The 18,103-nt window shown below is 40.1% G+C and overlaps 1 protein-coding gene across 1 annotated transcript; it reads left to right on the top strand.

Annotated features, from left to right (window-relative positions):
- The first annotated feature begins 4,492 nt into the window (after nt 1–4,492).
- ccdc12 (coiled-coil domain containing 12) lies at nt 4,493–15,905 on the top strand. Its single transcript, XM_084053044.1, has 7 exons — nt 4,493–4,619; nt 9,751–9,833; nt 13,527–13,606; nt 13,784–13,845; nt 14,196–14,230; nt 14,388–14,464; nt 14,988–15,905. The coding sequence occupies exons 1-7, from the start codon at nt 4,536–4,538 to the stop codon at nt 15,065–15,067; spliced, it is 501 nt and encodes a 166-aa protein (XP_083909170.1). The 5' UTR covers nt 4,493–4,535; the 3' UTR covers nt 15,068–15,905.
- Nucleotides 15,906–18,103: the final 2,198 nt, after the last annotated feature.

Raw genomic sequence — 18,103 nt, 5'->3', positions numbered from 1 at the left:
GCGATAGAAAAGGCTGCCATGCCTTATCGAATTTTGAGATAGAGCCACGCAATGTGTATTTAATTTTTTCTAATTTTAAAAAGTATAGTATATCACAAATCCAGCGGGAATGGGAGGGTGAATATGTTTTCTTCCAATGGGTCAAAATAAGACGTCTCGCCAAAGTCACAAAAGCAACAAAGTCTGATTGATATTTGGGCAGAGAAATGGTCTCAGGGAGAACGCCAAAAAGGGAGATAATAGGGGATGGATCTATGGGCCTCTGTAAAACATCAGAAATAGTATCAAATATAGATGACCAATAAGAGTGTAAGGAAGGACAGGTCCAAAACATATGAAAAAGATTGGCTGGAGCCTGGTGGCATCTATCGCACGTTGGGTCAACATCAGCATAAATCCTGGCTAACCTGACCTTGGTCCAGTACACTCGGTGAAAGAATTTACATTGCAATACCCCGTGTTTCGCATATATTGATGAAGTATGAACACGATCCATAATGGCATTCCAGATTGCGTCAGGAATATCCTCCCCCAAATCGTCGGCCCAAAGGCTTTTATATGCAGTGGTTGATGGTAAAGATCAAATAATGTGGTATAAAGCGAGGATATCTTCCCCTTAAGGGTAACAGGAGCAGATGCTATAAGTATGTCTACGGGTGAATTAGGTGGAATAGTCGGGAAACTGGTAAATTTCCTACGAACAAAATCACGGGCTTGCAAATACCGGAAAAAGTGGGTTCTAGGCAGATTATACTTTCTAGAAATCTGTTGAAAAGAAGCAAAGGTAGCAAAAAATATGTTTAGCAAAAATCGGCCTCCTGGTGGCTCTACAACAGGACAATGTGAAAAGGGTGGCATGTCTTCCTCGGCCTAGTGAGAATGAGCGTGCAAAGTTTCACGTGCAAAAATCGGCCTCCTGGTGGCGCTATAACAGGCCCATGTGAAAAATTTGGGGCAGAGGCTCTGTTCTGGCATGACATGGACGGACCCGTTATATTATACCTCTATGGGACGGACGGACGAATGGACAGATGGACGGACGGGGTGCAAAACAGTTGAAATACGTGATTATACCTGATTATACCAATGACAAGATTACTGATAATAAGGATTAGCAAACATAGTTGACATATCTGATTTTACAGGGTGTCAAATCCATATTGCAAACAAGCAAACAGGGAATAGACAAAAAATAAACCAAACAAAAAAGTTATCAGGGAATGTGTAATAATGAATGTGACATTATGTGACCTGCAATCAGAACATCCTTCAATTTGTTCTTATATAAATTAAGTGAAGAACGTTGTGTACCAGTAGAGTAGCCTACTTGCCCCAACGTTTAATGATATCTCTATATTTAAGGGAAAAATGACCATGACTACGGTAAAGGGGGGGGATGTTTGTAGCCTGTTTTTGTAGCCTATTTTGATATTGTAATAGATGCATTGACCTTAACTCTTGCATTCATTGCAGTAGCAGAGGCAACAATTTAGAATCATTATGAATCATTTGTTCATTGGTTACAGGATGATTTTGATTCATCACATGTTTTTATATGGATACAGGAATCACTGTCTGTTCCATTCAGACAGGTTTTCAATTAGAAACACACACACACACACACACACGCACACGCACACGCACACGCACACACACACACACACACACACACACACACACACACACACACAGTTAAAATATTAATTTGAGAAAGAATATGTAGGCTTACTCGGAACCATGAATGCCCACACTTTTCAAAATACTTTTAAAGGTCAAAGAATTCAAAAAATGAATAATAAAGATGTTGACGTCTGAACGGAGAAGAGTGGTGAACATTCAGTGAAAATAGCAGATCTGCAAGCTCACAAGCATTTAGTTACGACGTGTTGTGAGCTTGTAGATCGGCTATTTTTGGCAAAGACATTTAGTGTAAAGGGGAAAAAAGGAGGGGACCAAGTATAGAGCCCTGGGGGTCACAGGTACGCTATAGCAGTGGTTTTCAAAGTGGGGTCCGGAGACCCAAGGGTCCCTGGGGGGGTTCGCAGGGGGTCCCCAGCTAAATTTGTGAATACAGGATTACAATCATTTTAACCACTTTAACCATATTCTATACGTTGGCTATTCAAAAATAGCAGATATACAAGCTCATAGCGCACCACTTCTATTTTCGAACATTTCTTTTTTTATCTTGATTTTTTTCTCTCACACAAATCTTCTCTTCTGGGGGTCCCTGGCACAAAGCATTTTCAGATGGGGGTCCGCGGCCAACTACATATCAATTTGGGGGTCCTTGACATGAAAACGTTTGAGAACCACTGGGCTATAGGGTTTTTGGGTTTAAAGCATGTAAATCGTCTTATACTAATTCAATAAAATATCCAAGATTAAAATATTGTATGTCACATGCTCATGTGTGAATGAACAGTTAAATGTTGTTGTGACAGACTCCACCACTGTCAACAAGCAAATATAATACAAGGGAAATAAGTAAGGCATGCAGTAATAGTTAAAGCCTCACTATGTAACTTTTCTTTTATGAATAAAATGTAATTTTGTCCAATCTGTATAGTAGAGTATTTAATACAATATAACTTGTTGTCTCCCTGCTCTTCTATTGAGACATTTAGAACATGTCAAAGGTCATGTCTCACCTAGACACAGGGTCTGATACGAATTTTGACCTGATGGTCAAGATTCTATTTATCCCCGAGCAAGCAGGCCTGCTCTATTAGCTCAATGGTAAAAAGTTCAGCATTTGCGCAGGAAACCGGGTTCAAATCCAGCGTAGAAGAGGAAAGTTACATAGTGCTAATTTAAAGTAAGTAAGACAATAAGTAATAAAGTGTGAAGTTTGTAAAGTGTATAAAACGTACACTCTGACTGTAAAGTCTAAATTAAAGTGTAGAAATGTCATGTTACCTTATAATAGGTGTGCCAGAACTGCATCATTATACCTTTATGACCATAATGTAGACCAGTGTGTAATTATTCCACAGTGTGAGTTCTAAAAGTTCTACACACTGATGAGCCACTTTATTAGTAGCAATTAGTTAGTGTTAACAACTTCCAACAATGTCCTCTTTATGTGACTCATTGTGGTTCTGTCCACACAAAAACTATGCCATGCCATATACTGTACATCATATCCAGTGGTGATCCAGTACAGTATAAGTATACTGTACAGTACTTACTTAAGTACAATTTTGAGGTATTTTTCAATACTGTATACTTACTGTACTACATCTCAGAGGTAAATAGTGGACTTTTTACTCCAATATTTACATTTACTCCTAAAGTAATTAATTGATAGCTATTGTTATTTTAAAGAATTAGATTATTATTACAAAATGTTCATTAAGTGATAAATGATGGTGCATTAGGCCTATTATAGGTTATTAATACCCAACAGCACATAAAGTAGAACGTTAATGTGGTGAACACATCAATGCATTTGCATTACTATTGGCCATTCTGCATAATGAATGAATGTGCTTTCATGTTTTGGTTAAGTATATTCTGATGCCAATACTCTTGTAATTCTACTCAAGTATTTCTTCATTATGGTAAAACATTTTTTATAATCTGAGTTGGCTACTTTTTCACCACTGATCATATCTAAAGCAACCCACTGTCTTTTAACACAAGTTTTTATGTGATATTGAACCCTGCTGGTTGTGTTATTGCTGGCTCCTGTTGGTCAATAGGAGGATGGCCACACAGTGACCGTGAAGGCAGCTGTATTGCCATGGCAATGCCCTACATTCCTCACCAGGACCTCTGTCACTGGCATGATGACAGCCATGCCAGGGTGAGGGTGGCATTCAGCGCATGCTTTACATTTACAAGAATTCCTTCATAATAAAGCGTAGAATATGTAAGCCAAGGCATTCACCAGTGGAGTAAAGTAACTTACTACTTAGGTACAAATTTGAGGAATCTTTACTTTACTGGAGTATTTTAAATTTTCAGTACTTTTACTTCTTTCTTTACTCCATTCTCAGAGGCAAATATTGTACTTTTTACTCCACTCCAATTATTTGAAAACTTATACTAGTTACTTTGTAGATTTGTATTATTACAAAACATGCATTAACCACTTTATCCCTATATAAAAAAATAGCAGATCTACAAGCTCACAATGCGTCGTTTTGTTTTAAGTAAAACATTTGAGTACTTTTTCTACCAGTGGCATTCACAAATATGAATGACTGAAAATAAAATGTGTTCATAAGAAGCACTCTATGAAACCTAATCCTCATCCTACCTTTTGCTAAATGTAACTTTTTCGAAACTAAACTATCTACTGATAGCTTAAAACGTATTGTAGGATATAATGAATTATATATATATTGTTTTACATAATTAATAGAAGTGGTCGATTAAATACTTACAGATAATTTCAGGCAAGCATGCATAAGACCTGGCAACATGCCACCTGGATCGATGCACTCGGCGTTCCGTTGTAAACCCTGGTCAGGCCAGACCAATGGATTGTCAATACAACAGATTGTTGAGAACAACGTGAGGAGGTAAACATGGAGAAACACGTCGGCTCCTTACAGGAACAAGCTCTGAAGAGGAAGGAGAGGCTGAAGGCACTGAAAAGCAGACACATTCAGGTACATGATGTACAATGAGCGGTGATTCCTCGTCCTAATAACGAGACACAACTCTGAAGAGAAGCATGTTTACACAAACACACAGTTAGCCAAGCTAGCTAGCTAGCTAGCCTGGTATAGCTAGTTTTCTAGTGCTACCTTTATTCTCTTTCAATGTTTCTTTCTTGTGTACTTGTGTGTATAATAACGAGCATACGATAACAAGTGAAATACATAATAATATGGCGCGTAGTGATGCTTAAATGCTGCTAGCTAGTAGCTACAGATAGTGTATTAATCAATGCTGCCCATCACCAGTGTTGCCAGGTTTTGAGAGAGAAACAAGTAACCAGGTCTAGAAAAACAAGCCCAAAAGAAGCAATTTAGGCCACATGATTGATTGATTGATTGATTGAATACTTTAGAAAGTAGAGTGCAATACAATGTCTGCTGAGAGGATTTTAAACCCAAGAAGGCATATGGCTTGTTTCCACTGGGTCAATGGAATGAGCACTTTTTTTAAATCAAATTCAAATGTATTATTTGAAAATAGCAGATCTATTGTAACACATTGTGAGCTTGTAGATCTGTTTTCAAAAACTCTTCTAACACAAATGCTCCCTGGCACTGCACAATAGTGTCCGGATGGGGCTCTAGCTTCACCATTATTGTAGTTTGGACATTATGCATTTTTTTCTCCGTTGGGAGCCTGGTGATGCAAGGTTAGTTGGGAGGGACATAAAACATTTATGGATTGTAGCTTGAACACATGTATTGTGGACATGAAGTTTTGATTAGAATTGTACTGTGTATATGTTCAGCTCATTGTGAATAATGGACAAAGAGAGACAGGATAGTGAATAGAGACAGGACGGTGAAGAGAGAGACAGGAGAGAGCTACAGGACGATGAAGAGAGAGACAGGAGAGATACAGGACGATGAAGAGAGAGACAGGAGAGCGATACAGGACGATGAAGAGAGAGACACAGGAGAGAGATACAGGACGATGAAGAGAGAGACACAGGAGAGAGATACAGGACGATGAAGAGAGAGACACAGGAGAGAGATACAGGACGATGAAGAGAGAGACACAGGAGAGAGATACAGGACGATGAAGAGAGAGACAGGAGAGAGATACTGGACGATGAAGAGAGACGAGACAGGACAGTGACGACAGAGAGACAGGACGGTGAAGAGCGAGAGACAGGGCGGTGAAGCGGGAGACAGGACGGTGAAGAGAGAGGACAGTGTGGACTAACAATGCATAAATATAGCTGAGCACGATGACTGTTAATTTACTAACTTTCTGTTTACAAGTGTGCTGAACAAACACATACAGCATTGGCCTTACAGGACTGGTGATGATGTTTGCAGATCAATACAACTAATTCTATTCGTATTCTCTGTACTGATTAAGTCTGGCCTCCCTATTTTGGCAATAAAACAAACAAAAGATAAAAAATATCTGATCAATTGATTGAATATTTTATTAGACAGAAATGCAAACGGCACGAGTACAGTCATACACACTTGGTCTAGACGGATTTACACAAAAAAGTCCTAGTGGACTATTGAGGTCCTATATATATTCAATTTACAAGCTCTCAGTGTGTCATGGTGCGTTATGAGCTTGTAGATCGGGTATTTTCACTATTTGTTGTACGACGAAATATGGGGCTTAAGTGGTTAAACCTGATGCTCAGAGCACATTCTATTATCTTAAAAGTAGCTCCCCAGCTGTCCTTTGTTGCAATGCTGGCAAAACGTACTTTTGCAGCTTTTGTTTGTCTAATGCAGTGGTCCTCAATCATTTCTGGATCAAGGCCCACTTGAAAATCTCAAAAGCGTTTGTGCCGGTCCACCCATCTGACCCATCTGACGGCAGCCGATACCACTGAACAGGCTGCTGTGTTAGTAATAATGATAAACCTTATTTGTATAGCACCTTTCATGACATGAAATGCAGCTCAAAGTGCTTTACAGAGCAAGAATACAATCACAGAAAAAGTGCAACTAGTGTTAAGTGGTTTCGGCTGCCGTGTTAACTGATTTTAACTTTTTGAAAATGTTAAGCAATAAAGAGACTGGATCATTTGTCCCAGTGCCATACTTTCAGGTGAATGATCTCACACATCAGTGTGTCTTACATTTCCGAGTAGCTTGTGACTAGATTCACTACTTTCAGAATGATGTAGCTTTCAAGTAGTTCAGCTGCTTTTTTTTCACCATGTAGTTCGGTAGCTTGACAAAAACATTTTCAGTGGCACATCAACAGGGGAGAGCACAACATGAGTTTTGAGTGCAGTTTGTCCATTTATGCCCTCCTTCAATTTGTAGCTACCTATTTTTTAGTTTTGAGTGGACTCCAATCACCTAAAATAGCGTCCCGGGCAGAATGTCATGACGCTCTAACTCTCAACTAATGGTTCATGAAACGCATCATGAGAGCTCTCTCTCTCTCTCACGCTCTCTCTCTCTCAGCCCTCCTACTAAGATGAAAGTAGACAAATAGACAGAAATTGACCAATCGTAAAATGAGCCTACTCAGCCTAGTGCAGACCAATTATATGAAGATAAATAGGCTGAATATCGGTAAAGTGGTCCTTTAACACACCATCTCCATCGATTTGTGGGTGGATTTTGATCATCACACCAAAGAAATAATTCTCCATGTACATCCATTAGCTTTTACTCAGTCGTATGTTTCAATCACTCAAGAGCGTCCGGGGCTGAATGTCTGAATGATGCTGTGACTCAACACATTGCTCATGAAACGCATCATAAGAGCCTGTGCCCTTATCAGCCATGTACTCAAATATAAACAAAAAACAAATACATATCTAAAATGTTTTCTAAATCCTAGTAACCGTATGTTGTATATATCAGTGTGGTGCTCCAACTTTTTCATGTCAAGGACCCCCAAAATTATATGTAAATGCCCTTAAATGTTCGCTTAAAAAAATAAAGAAATACATACATGGAAATAACGCATTTCCAATTGCAGTCCATCAAAACAAACTGCCTTTGGCTACACACTCTTTGTGAAGACAAAAGGCACCTAAGGCATCTAACACCTGCTATAGATCTGTTCATATGCAGCTCTCATGGATTGAAGTTCTCAGTCGCCACGCGAAAATAGCCTATCTACAAGCTCTTGAGAGCTTGTAGATAGGCTATTTTCGGTTATATATATTTTTTCTAGATTAGAGCATTTTAAGTAGTCAAACTAGCAATATGTGTAGAAGCATTTTCCATAAAACCCTAATAGTCTCGGATATAACAAATCGCATATTAGGACTTGGCCCAACAAGTCGTGAGGTTGTATTTTTGCTTTAATCCATGAGCTCTGCTGAATATGCCTGGGAAAAAATACTGTTATCATTCATGCTTGTATCCAACTATGGGCCACATGGCTCAGAAACCGTTGGTTCCCAATCACTTATCCAACTGCCTATATTTTCAAATGTCTATCTTTTAAAATGTCAAGTGGGTACATCTTGCGTCTCACAATACTGACTGATTTCAATCAAACTGTGTTGTGCGTCTGTGTGTTAGGCATTGGCCTAGATATTGCACGGCACAGAATAATCATTGGTTTACCAGTAAATAAATGACTCAACAGTTTAGTTTTTCACTTGGTCCTCAGTTGGTCCTGTATGTCAGCGGTTCTCAAACTATTTTGTACCAAGGACCCCCAAATTGATATATATTTGGCCACTGACCCCCCATCTGAAAATATTTTGTGCCAGGGACCCCCAGAAGAAGATTTGTGTTAAAATATTCAAAATGATTCAACAATTATTCTAAGATTTTCAGAAATGTTCAAAAATTGCAGATGTACAAGCTCGCAGCGTGGCACGAAGTGACACGCTGCGAGCTTGTACATCTGCTATTTTTGAATAGCCGACTATAAATGGATAAAGTGGTTAAAATGATTGGGATGCTGTATTAACACATTTTGCCGGGGACCCCCTGCGAACCCACCCAAGGACCCCTGGGTCCTTTGAGAACCAATGCTGTATGTGTGTTTTCATGCAGAGTAGGTTAGGTTTAGCCTATACTTCTCACCAGAGCTTGATTGACTTCAGCCTATTCTTCTGCGACACTTTGAGAGAGTCCTCCGATTATTTGTTTTTCCCCCTCGAACAGGAAACCTTGCTCCAAGGCCAGAACAGCCTTGGCTTCAGTGTGTTTGACTAAATAAGCTGCTGTACATCAGAGAGCTTGTTGGCTTGGGCCTTAGCCGTGTGTTTGATAGATGACGTTGACATTGCTGTTTTCCTGCTGCACTGTACTTGAAGAATGACTCAGTTTCCTGAATTGTTCTTGCAGGTGGACAGGAAGGCTCTTCAGGAAAAAATGGGGAGTTGGGTGGGGTTCATTGTCCTTTGTTATACTTTCTCACTTTAGCCCGATGTCATTTGTATTTTATACACATTTTTTTACCGGTGTACAGTACTGTAGGCTGAGGGCTCAGCTCAGGGGCTTATTTCTTGAACTGAGCATGAGATTTGAATGAGGCAACAGATGGAAACTGAGCATGTGCTTCTGCGGTTGAGAATTCCCCTGACATTGCTTGTTTCGTTTTATTGAATAGGTTTGGTGGTGAGTACCAAAACATCTTCACCAGCTTGCTGTAGCCAGTATAAAATAACATAACAATAACAATACATTTTGGGTAAAACCGCAGAACATGACCTACTTTCTGGCCATAATTCTTGCCACACATTTTCCCTGCAAAACCCAGAACCAATCCTAGTGGGGCCTGGTTTGACCTGATTGAGTCTAATCCCTGAAGCTAAAATACTGCTTGAACAACCCAATGTCAGAAATGTGAAAGTACAAAAATGCAAATGACTGTAGTTTCATTTGCCTCTAATTTGCCTCTCAAATCACACCATCTATAGAGGTTGTGCTCTGTTTACCTACAGTATGCAAATACTAACGTACCTGGATCTATGCGATATACTGCCATTGTATCTTAACTTAAACACGATTGGCTGGAGCAATGTTAAATCTCCCCCCCCCCCCCAAGACTTTCGTATAAATAATGGATCAATAAGGCAACTGGTGAAAGAATGGTTATTTTCATCGTGAATACTGTACTGGAAGCGAGCGTTATTTTAACAATGTTTTATTGACTTCCAAACAGGGAAGAGAGTTGGAGGATGGAGAACCTGACAGGAAGAGACCTTTTGAAGAAGAAGAGGTGGTGGAGGAAGAACAGAAGCATAGGTTGGTTCATCATCACACACAAACGCACACAGCGTGGCTTTTAACGTCCTTTACACACCGGGGGCAGTTTTTGTGCGATTAATTTTCCAGAAAATATGCTGTTGTCTAACTGTTGTTAGTGTCATGAGTACATTCACAAAGAACGTGAATATTATGTGGTGATAAATCAAGCATTTTTTATTTGGAACAAGGTAGATTTTTCTGAGTTTCCGCACTGTGAATAAAGCCATCAACCTGTATGAATGAGACATCAGCCATCAACTACAGTATACTTTTGATGCAAACTATTTGCATTAATCTCTCTCTCTTTTTCTCTCACACACACACACACATTACTGTAGTATGTTTACTCTGTCCTGGATCCCAGCCCTGTGTTAATAGCTGCTCAAATATCCTGCAGCCCACTGGGCTTTGTTTCTCTAGCCAGCCGCTAGGAAAGGGCAGCTATCTCCCTCATCCTACAGGAGCCCTTTTCTATTGTTTATGTTTAATGACTGTGTGCGCCAACTGCCCTCAGAGACACTCCCTCTAGTCTAACAGGATGGGACTGTGTGTCATTGTGGACAGAGAATGAATCTTGCAGGCCTAATTCACTGAGTTTGTGTGTGAACAGAATGTACTGGTACTGGTTCTGGATGTGTTCTGATGTGTTGTTGTTACAAAGGACTAATTCAAGGTGCAGACTGCACAGACAGCAAAGTGTGAGTGTAAGATAGACAGGCGGTATCGTGTGCTGCAGAGTATTAACATTTCATGGGAGCTCTGTGTTCTGGGGGCTGAACCACATACTGTTTTCACAGACCATGGTCACAGACCTAATCGCAAGGTGATAGGTTCCAATCCAGGTCATCTCTCTTTTTTACCTCCTGTCTATCTCTACTGTACTACTCTAATCTAATAAGATGGATCTAATAACGGCGGGGCTAACATGTATCTCAGATGTCATGTGGCCAGTGACGGCTGGTTCTCCATATTTGGGACTTTTTTTTGACCAGTTTGACCTCAATTGACTTCCAGGATATATATATATTTTTTAAATATATATATATACATATTTCAAAAAGTATAAATCATACAGTATGTGAAAAAATATCAAGGGATTTACTTCCATGGCCTATTGGCTTTTCACCGGTCTAATAGTGGTTTGCGAGATTAGCTCTGGACACGCACGCGCCACGCACACACACACATAGAGACCCTCTTCTAGCCCCTACATTGCCACACAGTAATACGGTGATGTGCTTAAAATATTTAGAAAAACATGAGAAAACAGATTACCAAACAAGGGTGTTGCAGAGCACAATTGTCAGTAAGCAGTAAATGCATTTTGTCGTCAAATGAATCTCAAAGGGAATCAATGGGCTTTATTCATAAAGTATGTCAAGCCCTCCGGTTGATGACTGTCCAGACCTCCTGGCACATTCCACATGAATAATCACACTATATTCCCAGGGAAATCTTATTAGGTGTATTTAAGAAGAAACACCTCTTCAGCTTTAAAAATGAGACCAGCCTATGTGCATTAACTATGTTGATATAATGAAGAGATTTTCTGATTTTCAACTATGTCTCAATATCCACACTCTTTTTACTTCACCAGTTACTAAAGTCTTTCGCGTCCAGAGCTGCTTCCGTTTTCATGTAGCGGCATGAGCTGTCCGCTCCCTTGACAACCACAATTAGCATGCCCTTGAGCAAATCCTTCCTGAAGAGATTAGGTCGGCAAAATCTGTCATCTCTTTTTAATACTTAGGAAAAAACATGTTCAGAACCCAAGATATGATGATTTGAAGATTTGCTGCTCCATTCACTCTTTGTTTAATTTCTTACTGAAAAAGGCTGTATCTCGGCTCCTAAGCACTTTTTTTTTACAATGAATTTTGGCTGTGGCACTCAGAGACAAAATTCCATAAATAAGCTTGTCACTGAATGAGTTAAATAGGAGCTTAAGAGCTGAGACAGCCTGCAGAAATTAAGATCAGAACTATCTGAGGTGGTATAAGAAAGCAGAGGTGGTGTTTTGCCCAATTGTATCAAGTACTGCTGTCGTTGAGACTTCAGAGGCGGTATGAGATGTGTAGAGTTAAGACACGGCCAAGAGCGGAACATGACTAGCATTCTTACTCATACCCATACAAGGCATCACTCTGTCTGTGGTTGGTCAGTGTGGCCGTTATAGTTGTGTCCAGAGTATAGCCCTCTTCGCTGTGGCCTCACCGTTCAATCACTGCTCAGGGGCAACCTTGGTGGCTGGGAGTTAGTGCTGTCCACATAGTTGCAATATCCTGTGTTTGAAGGTCATACCTCTCTCTCTACCATCTCCTTCCGGTTTCCCTTCTCTGTAATATAAACAAAACAGAAATGCATGAAAATATTTTTGACCAAAAATACGACAAAATGGAACGGAAGCCACTGAGTAATACCCCAAAAAGTCTTAGTTATTAATAGCCTTAAATACACGCCCTATACAGTCACAGACCGCCTACCAACTCATTGCAAGTGTCAATGCTTCCCTGAGGTGGCGATCAAAGTAAGTAAATAAATAATAAAACAAACCTATTCAAATCAAATACAGCATATGACAGCTGCTCTTCACAGAACCTCCACGCTGGAGGTTCCCTTGACAATTGTGACCTTGTATCTCTGTCTGTCTCTGGGCTCTGGGCTCGAGGAACAATCTACACAACCATCACCCAGACTCGCCAGGAATTCCACTGTGTAGAGAGACGGGCGATGAAAGATTACATAATAGAAGCACAAAGCAAAGACATTCCTCAGCTATTTGCCGATCTCGACTCAAACCCCACAGAGCAGGTGGATCGTGTTAATGAGATGTGTTCTAACAGATAAAAGGGAGCCTTATTCCCGGGGTCCAAAAGACCTAACAGCCCCCTCCCAGACACAAGAGGTGCAGCTGTAAAGGGTCTACAGATGGTCCTTCTGTCTCCTGATCTCTGGAGGAGAACGTTTGACTACACTGCCACCTCCTGGTGCTCGGCAACATACAGTGTATAGCCTTGCTGTCGGCAAGAAAGCTCTTATCTCCATATTCAAATATTTTATGTTTTTTCGTAAATTAATGCCCTACTTGATCACACTACAGTGCCACATAAAAGCATCAACAGTAGCCGATCTACAAGGTCAAAACGTGGCGCGAAGCAACACGTTTTGAGCATGTCGATCTGCTACTTTTGCTATTTTTTAATTTGAAACCTGAAAAGTACGTTTTGGACATGCTGTATGAGGTTCCCACCCAACAGAGACGATGTACTGTATATGCATGCATGGGCAGATGGGAGGAATGGCGTGTAATGCATGTTCTGAGGTGGAACATCCATCGTTGAATGTTGCAGTTATGTGGTGGTGGCATTAAATTAATTCTCCACAGTCAAAGTTGTGGAGTTGTTTTAGTCAATTTGTGACAGTAACTTGTGTCGATAAACGCTGAAACATTTTGATCACATGCAATACTCAAATGTTTCTGTCCCATTCTTAACATGGAGCTTTGCCGCCTATGATGGCTGTAGTTTTTGATGACTATGTCACTGCATGGACAATCTGTGTGTTGCTTTCAATTTCCTGCCTACAGCGAATATCTATGGATTGATATGCACTATTACTCCTACCAATAAAAACATGGAAATAAGACTGAAGAACAGTGGAGTGTTATATAACTGCCTTCTCTGTTCTCAGAGAGCTGAAACTAAGGAATTACACCCCAGAGGATGAAGAGCTGAAGGAGCGCCAGGTACCCAAAGCCAAGCCTGCATCAGGTGAGAACGCTTCCTTTAGGAACGTCAGCTTAGAAATGGCTCTGCTTAATGGTGACAGGATCTCAGAGCTCTTGATGTGTGTTTTGTTTGTCTTTGTTGGTGAACGTAAAGCTTATGAAGAACTCATGCGTCATGTGATCGACTGTATCATATGTTGTGCTCATTCTTTGTTTTCAGTCGAAGATAAAGTTAAGGATCAGCTTGAGGCAGCAAAGCCAGAGCCCATCATTGAAGAAGTGGTAAGCAGACTTTTGGCCTAGTCCAATTGTCCTTCCTGTTGGACTATAACGTGTTGACAGTCATATGAGTATTATGATGTTTGTTTTCATTCATTAATTTTAGCCTTTTTATTTATTTACTTATTTTCTTTGCTGTGCTCTTCATTTAGGAGTACAGGACAGGTAGTGGATGCTAATGTTTAGAATTTGTTTGGCTTCACCGGAATACTGTGCAATTTAGGAAGCTCTCTGAAACATCTTTCGTTAAAAGAAAATATTTTTTCTATATTTCAGCATATACATTATGCAGCCCACACTGTGTTGTAGTTTGTGTTTCCCACTCACACCTGTGTCCTACTTTTATTTTATAGGATTTGGCTAACCTTGCTCCTAGAAAGCCAGATTGGTAAGATGTTTTCTTTTTAGTTTTAGTTTTTTATGCACATGATTGATCAAAATCATACATTGACCTTGTATATCTGCATTGTTTTTGCATGGGACTCCATTGTACAACTAAGTCTAAATCAAGCTTTGCGTTGTCATTGTGATTATGAATGTACTAGGGATCTAAAGCGAGACGTGGCGAAGAAACTGGAGAAGCTGGAGAGAAGAACACAGAGAGCCATCGCAGAACTTATACGTGAGTATGGCCTGCCCACTGCCCACCATTCTGCTGCTTTGGCATGTTATCAGTGGTTGTGTCTACGCATGCATTATTAGGTTAATTGCTTGGTGGTTTCCAGACTCGGCGGAGGCTCCAAACCACCTGATAACATCACTGATGTGATTCCGTCACTGTTGAATGATCTAAATTTACGCTCTAAAAATAGGCCTTCGACAGACGCGTTTTGGCGTAGAGGGAAAACCAGCTGAACATAGTGGTTTAATTGTATGTTCAGGTGGTGTTTTTGTTTTTGATAGATGTTTATGATGGGAGGTGTCTTTCTGAAGACCCATATAGGGCTGTCAAGATTACAAATTTAAGTAGACGATTAATTATCACTCAAATAATTGCGATTAAATTGTGTTTCTGTTGTTGAAAATTAATGGAACATTATGAATAAAAAATACATTTTTGTCTCTCTCTCTCGCTCTCGCTCTCGCTCTCTCTCTCTCTCTCGCTCTCTCTCTCTCGCTCTCTATCCATCCATCCATCCATCCAGGGGACCGTCTGCAAGGCAGTGAGCTGGAGCTGGCTGACGCAGTGGGAGCAGTAGGCGCGGCGGATGGCGACTCAGACTAAAGCGCTGGCGTTCCTGTAAATACAGAATGTGAATGTCGGGGGACCATGTGGATCACCACCCGACACTGTTGGCTCTCCACTGTACAGTTCCATCGGAATAGATTCACAGTGGTGGCCATTCATATGCCATGGAGGGCACAAATACTACTATACAAGCTGATTTCACTAAACCATCTCTGTTGAAGGAGTTTTACAGTAATTAGCTAAATCAGCTGGTGTAGTGTTTGGTTGTAAAGAAAACCTGCACATGCTCAGCCATCCATGGCAAATGATTCGATGCCACCAGAATAGAGACTTTGATTTGGTATAACTGCATTGGGAAGCGATTCAGTTATGTCACTTTGTTGTCAACTTTGTATTCGTTTTGTGAACCTTAAAGGACCATGCCATTGCTCATTGTTAATATTGGCCACATAGTTTACATAAACCTTTACCATTTTCCCCCAAAGTGGTTTATTTTTTTGATATGGTGTTTGTCTGTCCATATTCAATAAGCATTACAGAATGTATCTAGAAACTCACTGTTTCAGCAGCTGTATTAAAGTAATACTGTAATTGTAGATAAAATAAACAGCATAGTTATTTTTCAAAAGGATGAATTACCTATAAAGTCAAATAGTATTTTTCAACATGAAAGGCAGTGAATGATGTTTAAAAATGTTGGTTGAGATCTATATTCTGCTAATGGCTAAAAGTCCTGGACTGGTGTGGTTCTTTTAACAAGAGATGTCAGTGTCATGCCAGGTACATTTTGACTGCTTCCCATGAGTTGTAAATTACCACCGTCTTATTGTGGTTTATTTTATATTTTGAAGTAAAATACTTTTGATTTTCTTAAGACCTTGTTGGTTTTCATGAAGTCTGTGTGGTTGCTCATCAAGAGAAAGACGAGGCAAAACTCATACTTATAGTTTATTCAGAAAAGTCTGAAAACTCCATCAAGTGACCCTTATGAACTTACTGTATAGTAATACTGCAACATTCATTTCTTGCTAGTTGCTACATTATTGAATCAAATGCTAGCTTTGATCCAATAAGCTGACCAGGTTAATAAGTTGATTAGAGAAACGACATGAACAAATCACAAAGCTTTTTTTTAAAACATTTTGTATGATATTCATTGGTGAAAGCTACTGTAATACCAAGAAAGCTGTTCTAAAATAAGCACGCTACTCTTTCACTCTAAAGTGCATCCCCTGTCCACATAGACCAGCAGTGTCCAGTCATATGCCATGGAGGCCTGAGTGTATGCAAGTTTTCATTCTATCCAAACACTCAACTAGCTAATTTCACTAATTAACTTGAACCCTTTATACTTAGTTGACTGGAGTGCCCCAGGGCTCTAGGCCCCTTCTGGCCATCTCCTGTTTTCGCTTACAAAATGTAGTGCCGAAAATAGCCGATCTACAAGATCACAATGGGTTGAGAGTAGGGATGCAATGAGTTGGTGTTTTAACATATGGTTAACACACCTGCAGCCTGATATAATGGGTAAAATCAGGTGAAACCCTGCATGCACTTGACCTCCATGATACATAACTGGATACACTGACAGATTAACATTAAAGGACGATATTGCACAGTTTATTATACTGTTATAATTTAGATAACCGCCATACTCTCACAGGGTTACCACTTCCTCTCAACAACTTTCCTGTTCTTTTAGTGAGCGATGCAGGCCTATCATAAAGAAAGAGAAAATGGTCACCGCTCTTCTGAACTTCACACAACTACACAGCGTTGTGCAATTATTATTTTGTTTACATGTAAGCACAATAATGAAAAGCCTATCCTCTTGCTACATGACAATCAAATGCCCCTACACACTAACCTCCAGAAAATATTCCATATTGGAATAGACGCACACAAATCACACACAGTAATAGCAAATATGATTTGATTAATACTGCAAAAGCACAATGTAACTGTTGATTCTGTGGCACTGGGCTGAACCAACGTGAACATGAAGCAGTTATCAGCTTTTTGCAGATATCAGATTTTTGCATTGGCTATTCAAAGATAGCACATATACAAGCTCACAGTGCGTCACTTTGTGCTGCACTGCGAGCTTGTACATGTGCTATTTCTGAACATTTTAGAGAAATCTTGAAAGTGTGAGAACTACTGATTTAGAGGGCATTTGTAGAATCTTCCTCAGGTCTTAATGGCTAAAGACAGTAGTTTTCAACTGGATTTGCTTGGAACTAAAATGTTACCGTCTCCATGAAATCATAACCCTACAGTGTTGACTATAATCTGGTCATCTGTAACAGCTAAGCCATGTTGTGTTTATTCCTACCTTGCTCTAATAAGCGCAAGAAGGCCTACATCATGGCAGTGATGCCACAAAAGGGAGGGTAAGGTCATTTTTTGTTGAAATTGCGGACAAATTGTCCCATGTTACCAGATTTGACCCTCTGGGCCCTATCTTGGGCGATGCCTTACCCCTTATCCCTAAACTTCTTTGCCATTAATATTTTGAAAAACATTTTTAAATAGTTCAAGTTAGCCAATCGACAAGCTCAATGTGTCGATGTAGATTGGCTAATTGAACTATTTTAAAATGTTTTGTATGTCTTTGTTTTGTGTGAATGTCTTTTGGGTCATGATGCATGGGTTGAGAAACACTGCCTTAAAAGACGTGATGAGAACTCCTGGCTTTTGTCCATTTGATCATAGGAAAACAGCACTTCTTGTGACTCTAGGAAGTATCAAACATGTTTTGCCGTGTGTGCGGCTGAGGTCATCTTGGCTCTCAAGTGTGGAAGGATAAATATCGGTGCATGCAGATCAGCCAATGATAAAGAGCTATTACAGGGCAGGAGCATGAAGGTCCATACTGTGATTCTCTTAAATACCTAATCCCAAATGTGTCCTTTTGGAATGGAAATCTTGGATGTTGTGGAGACCTCCATGGTTGTAGCCCTTGAGCAGCAGTTATCTGATTCCGCTGATAGCTTTACGACTGCTTAGGAAGAGGGTGGGTGTTTCTCTGTGGCTGTTTGACATTGGCTGCAAAGTTCCCTCTAAGGCTAA

Source organism: Gymnoscopelus microlampas, assembly GCF_963454915.1.
Source record: "Gymnoscopelus microlampas genome assembly, chromosome: 3".
In the NCBI taxonomy this organism is placed as follows: Eukaryota; Metazoa; Chordata; class Actinopteri; order Myctophiformes; family Myctophidae; genus Gymnoscopelus; species Gymnoscopelus microlampas.
The sequence above is the reverse complement of the archived record's forward strand: the minus strand, read 5'-3'. Positions and strand labels throughout refer to the sequence as shown.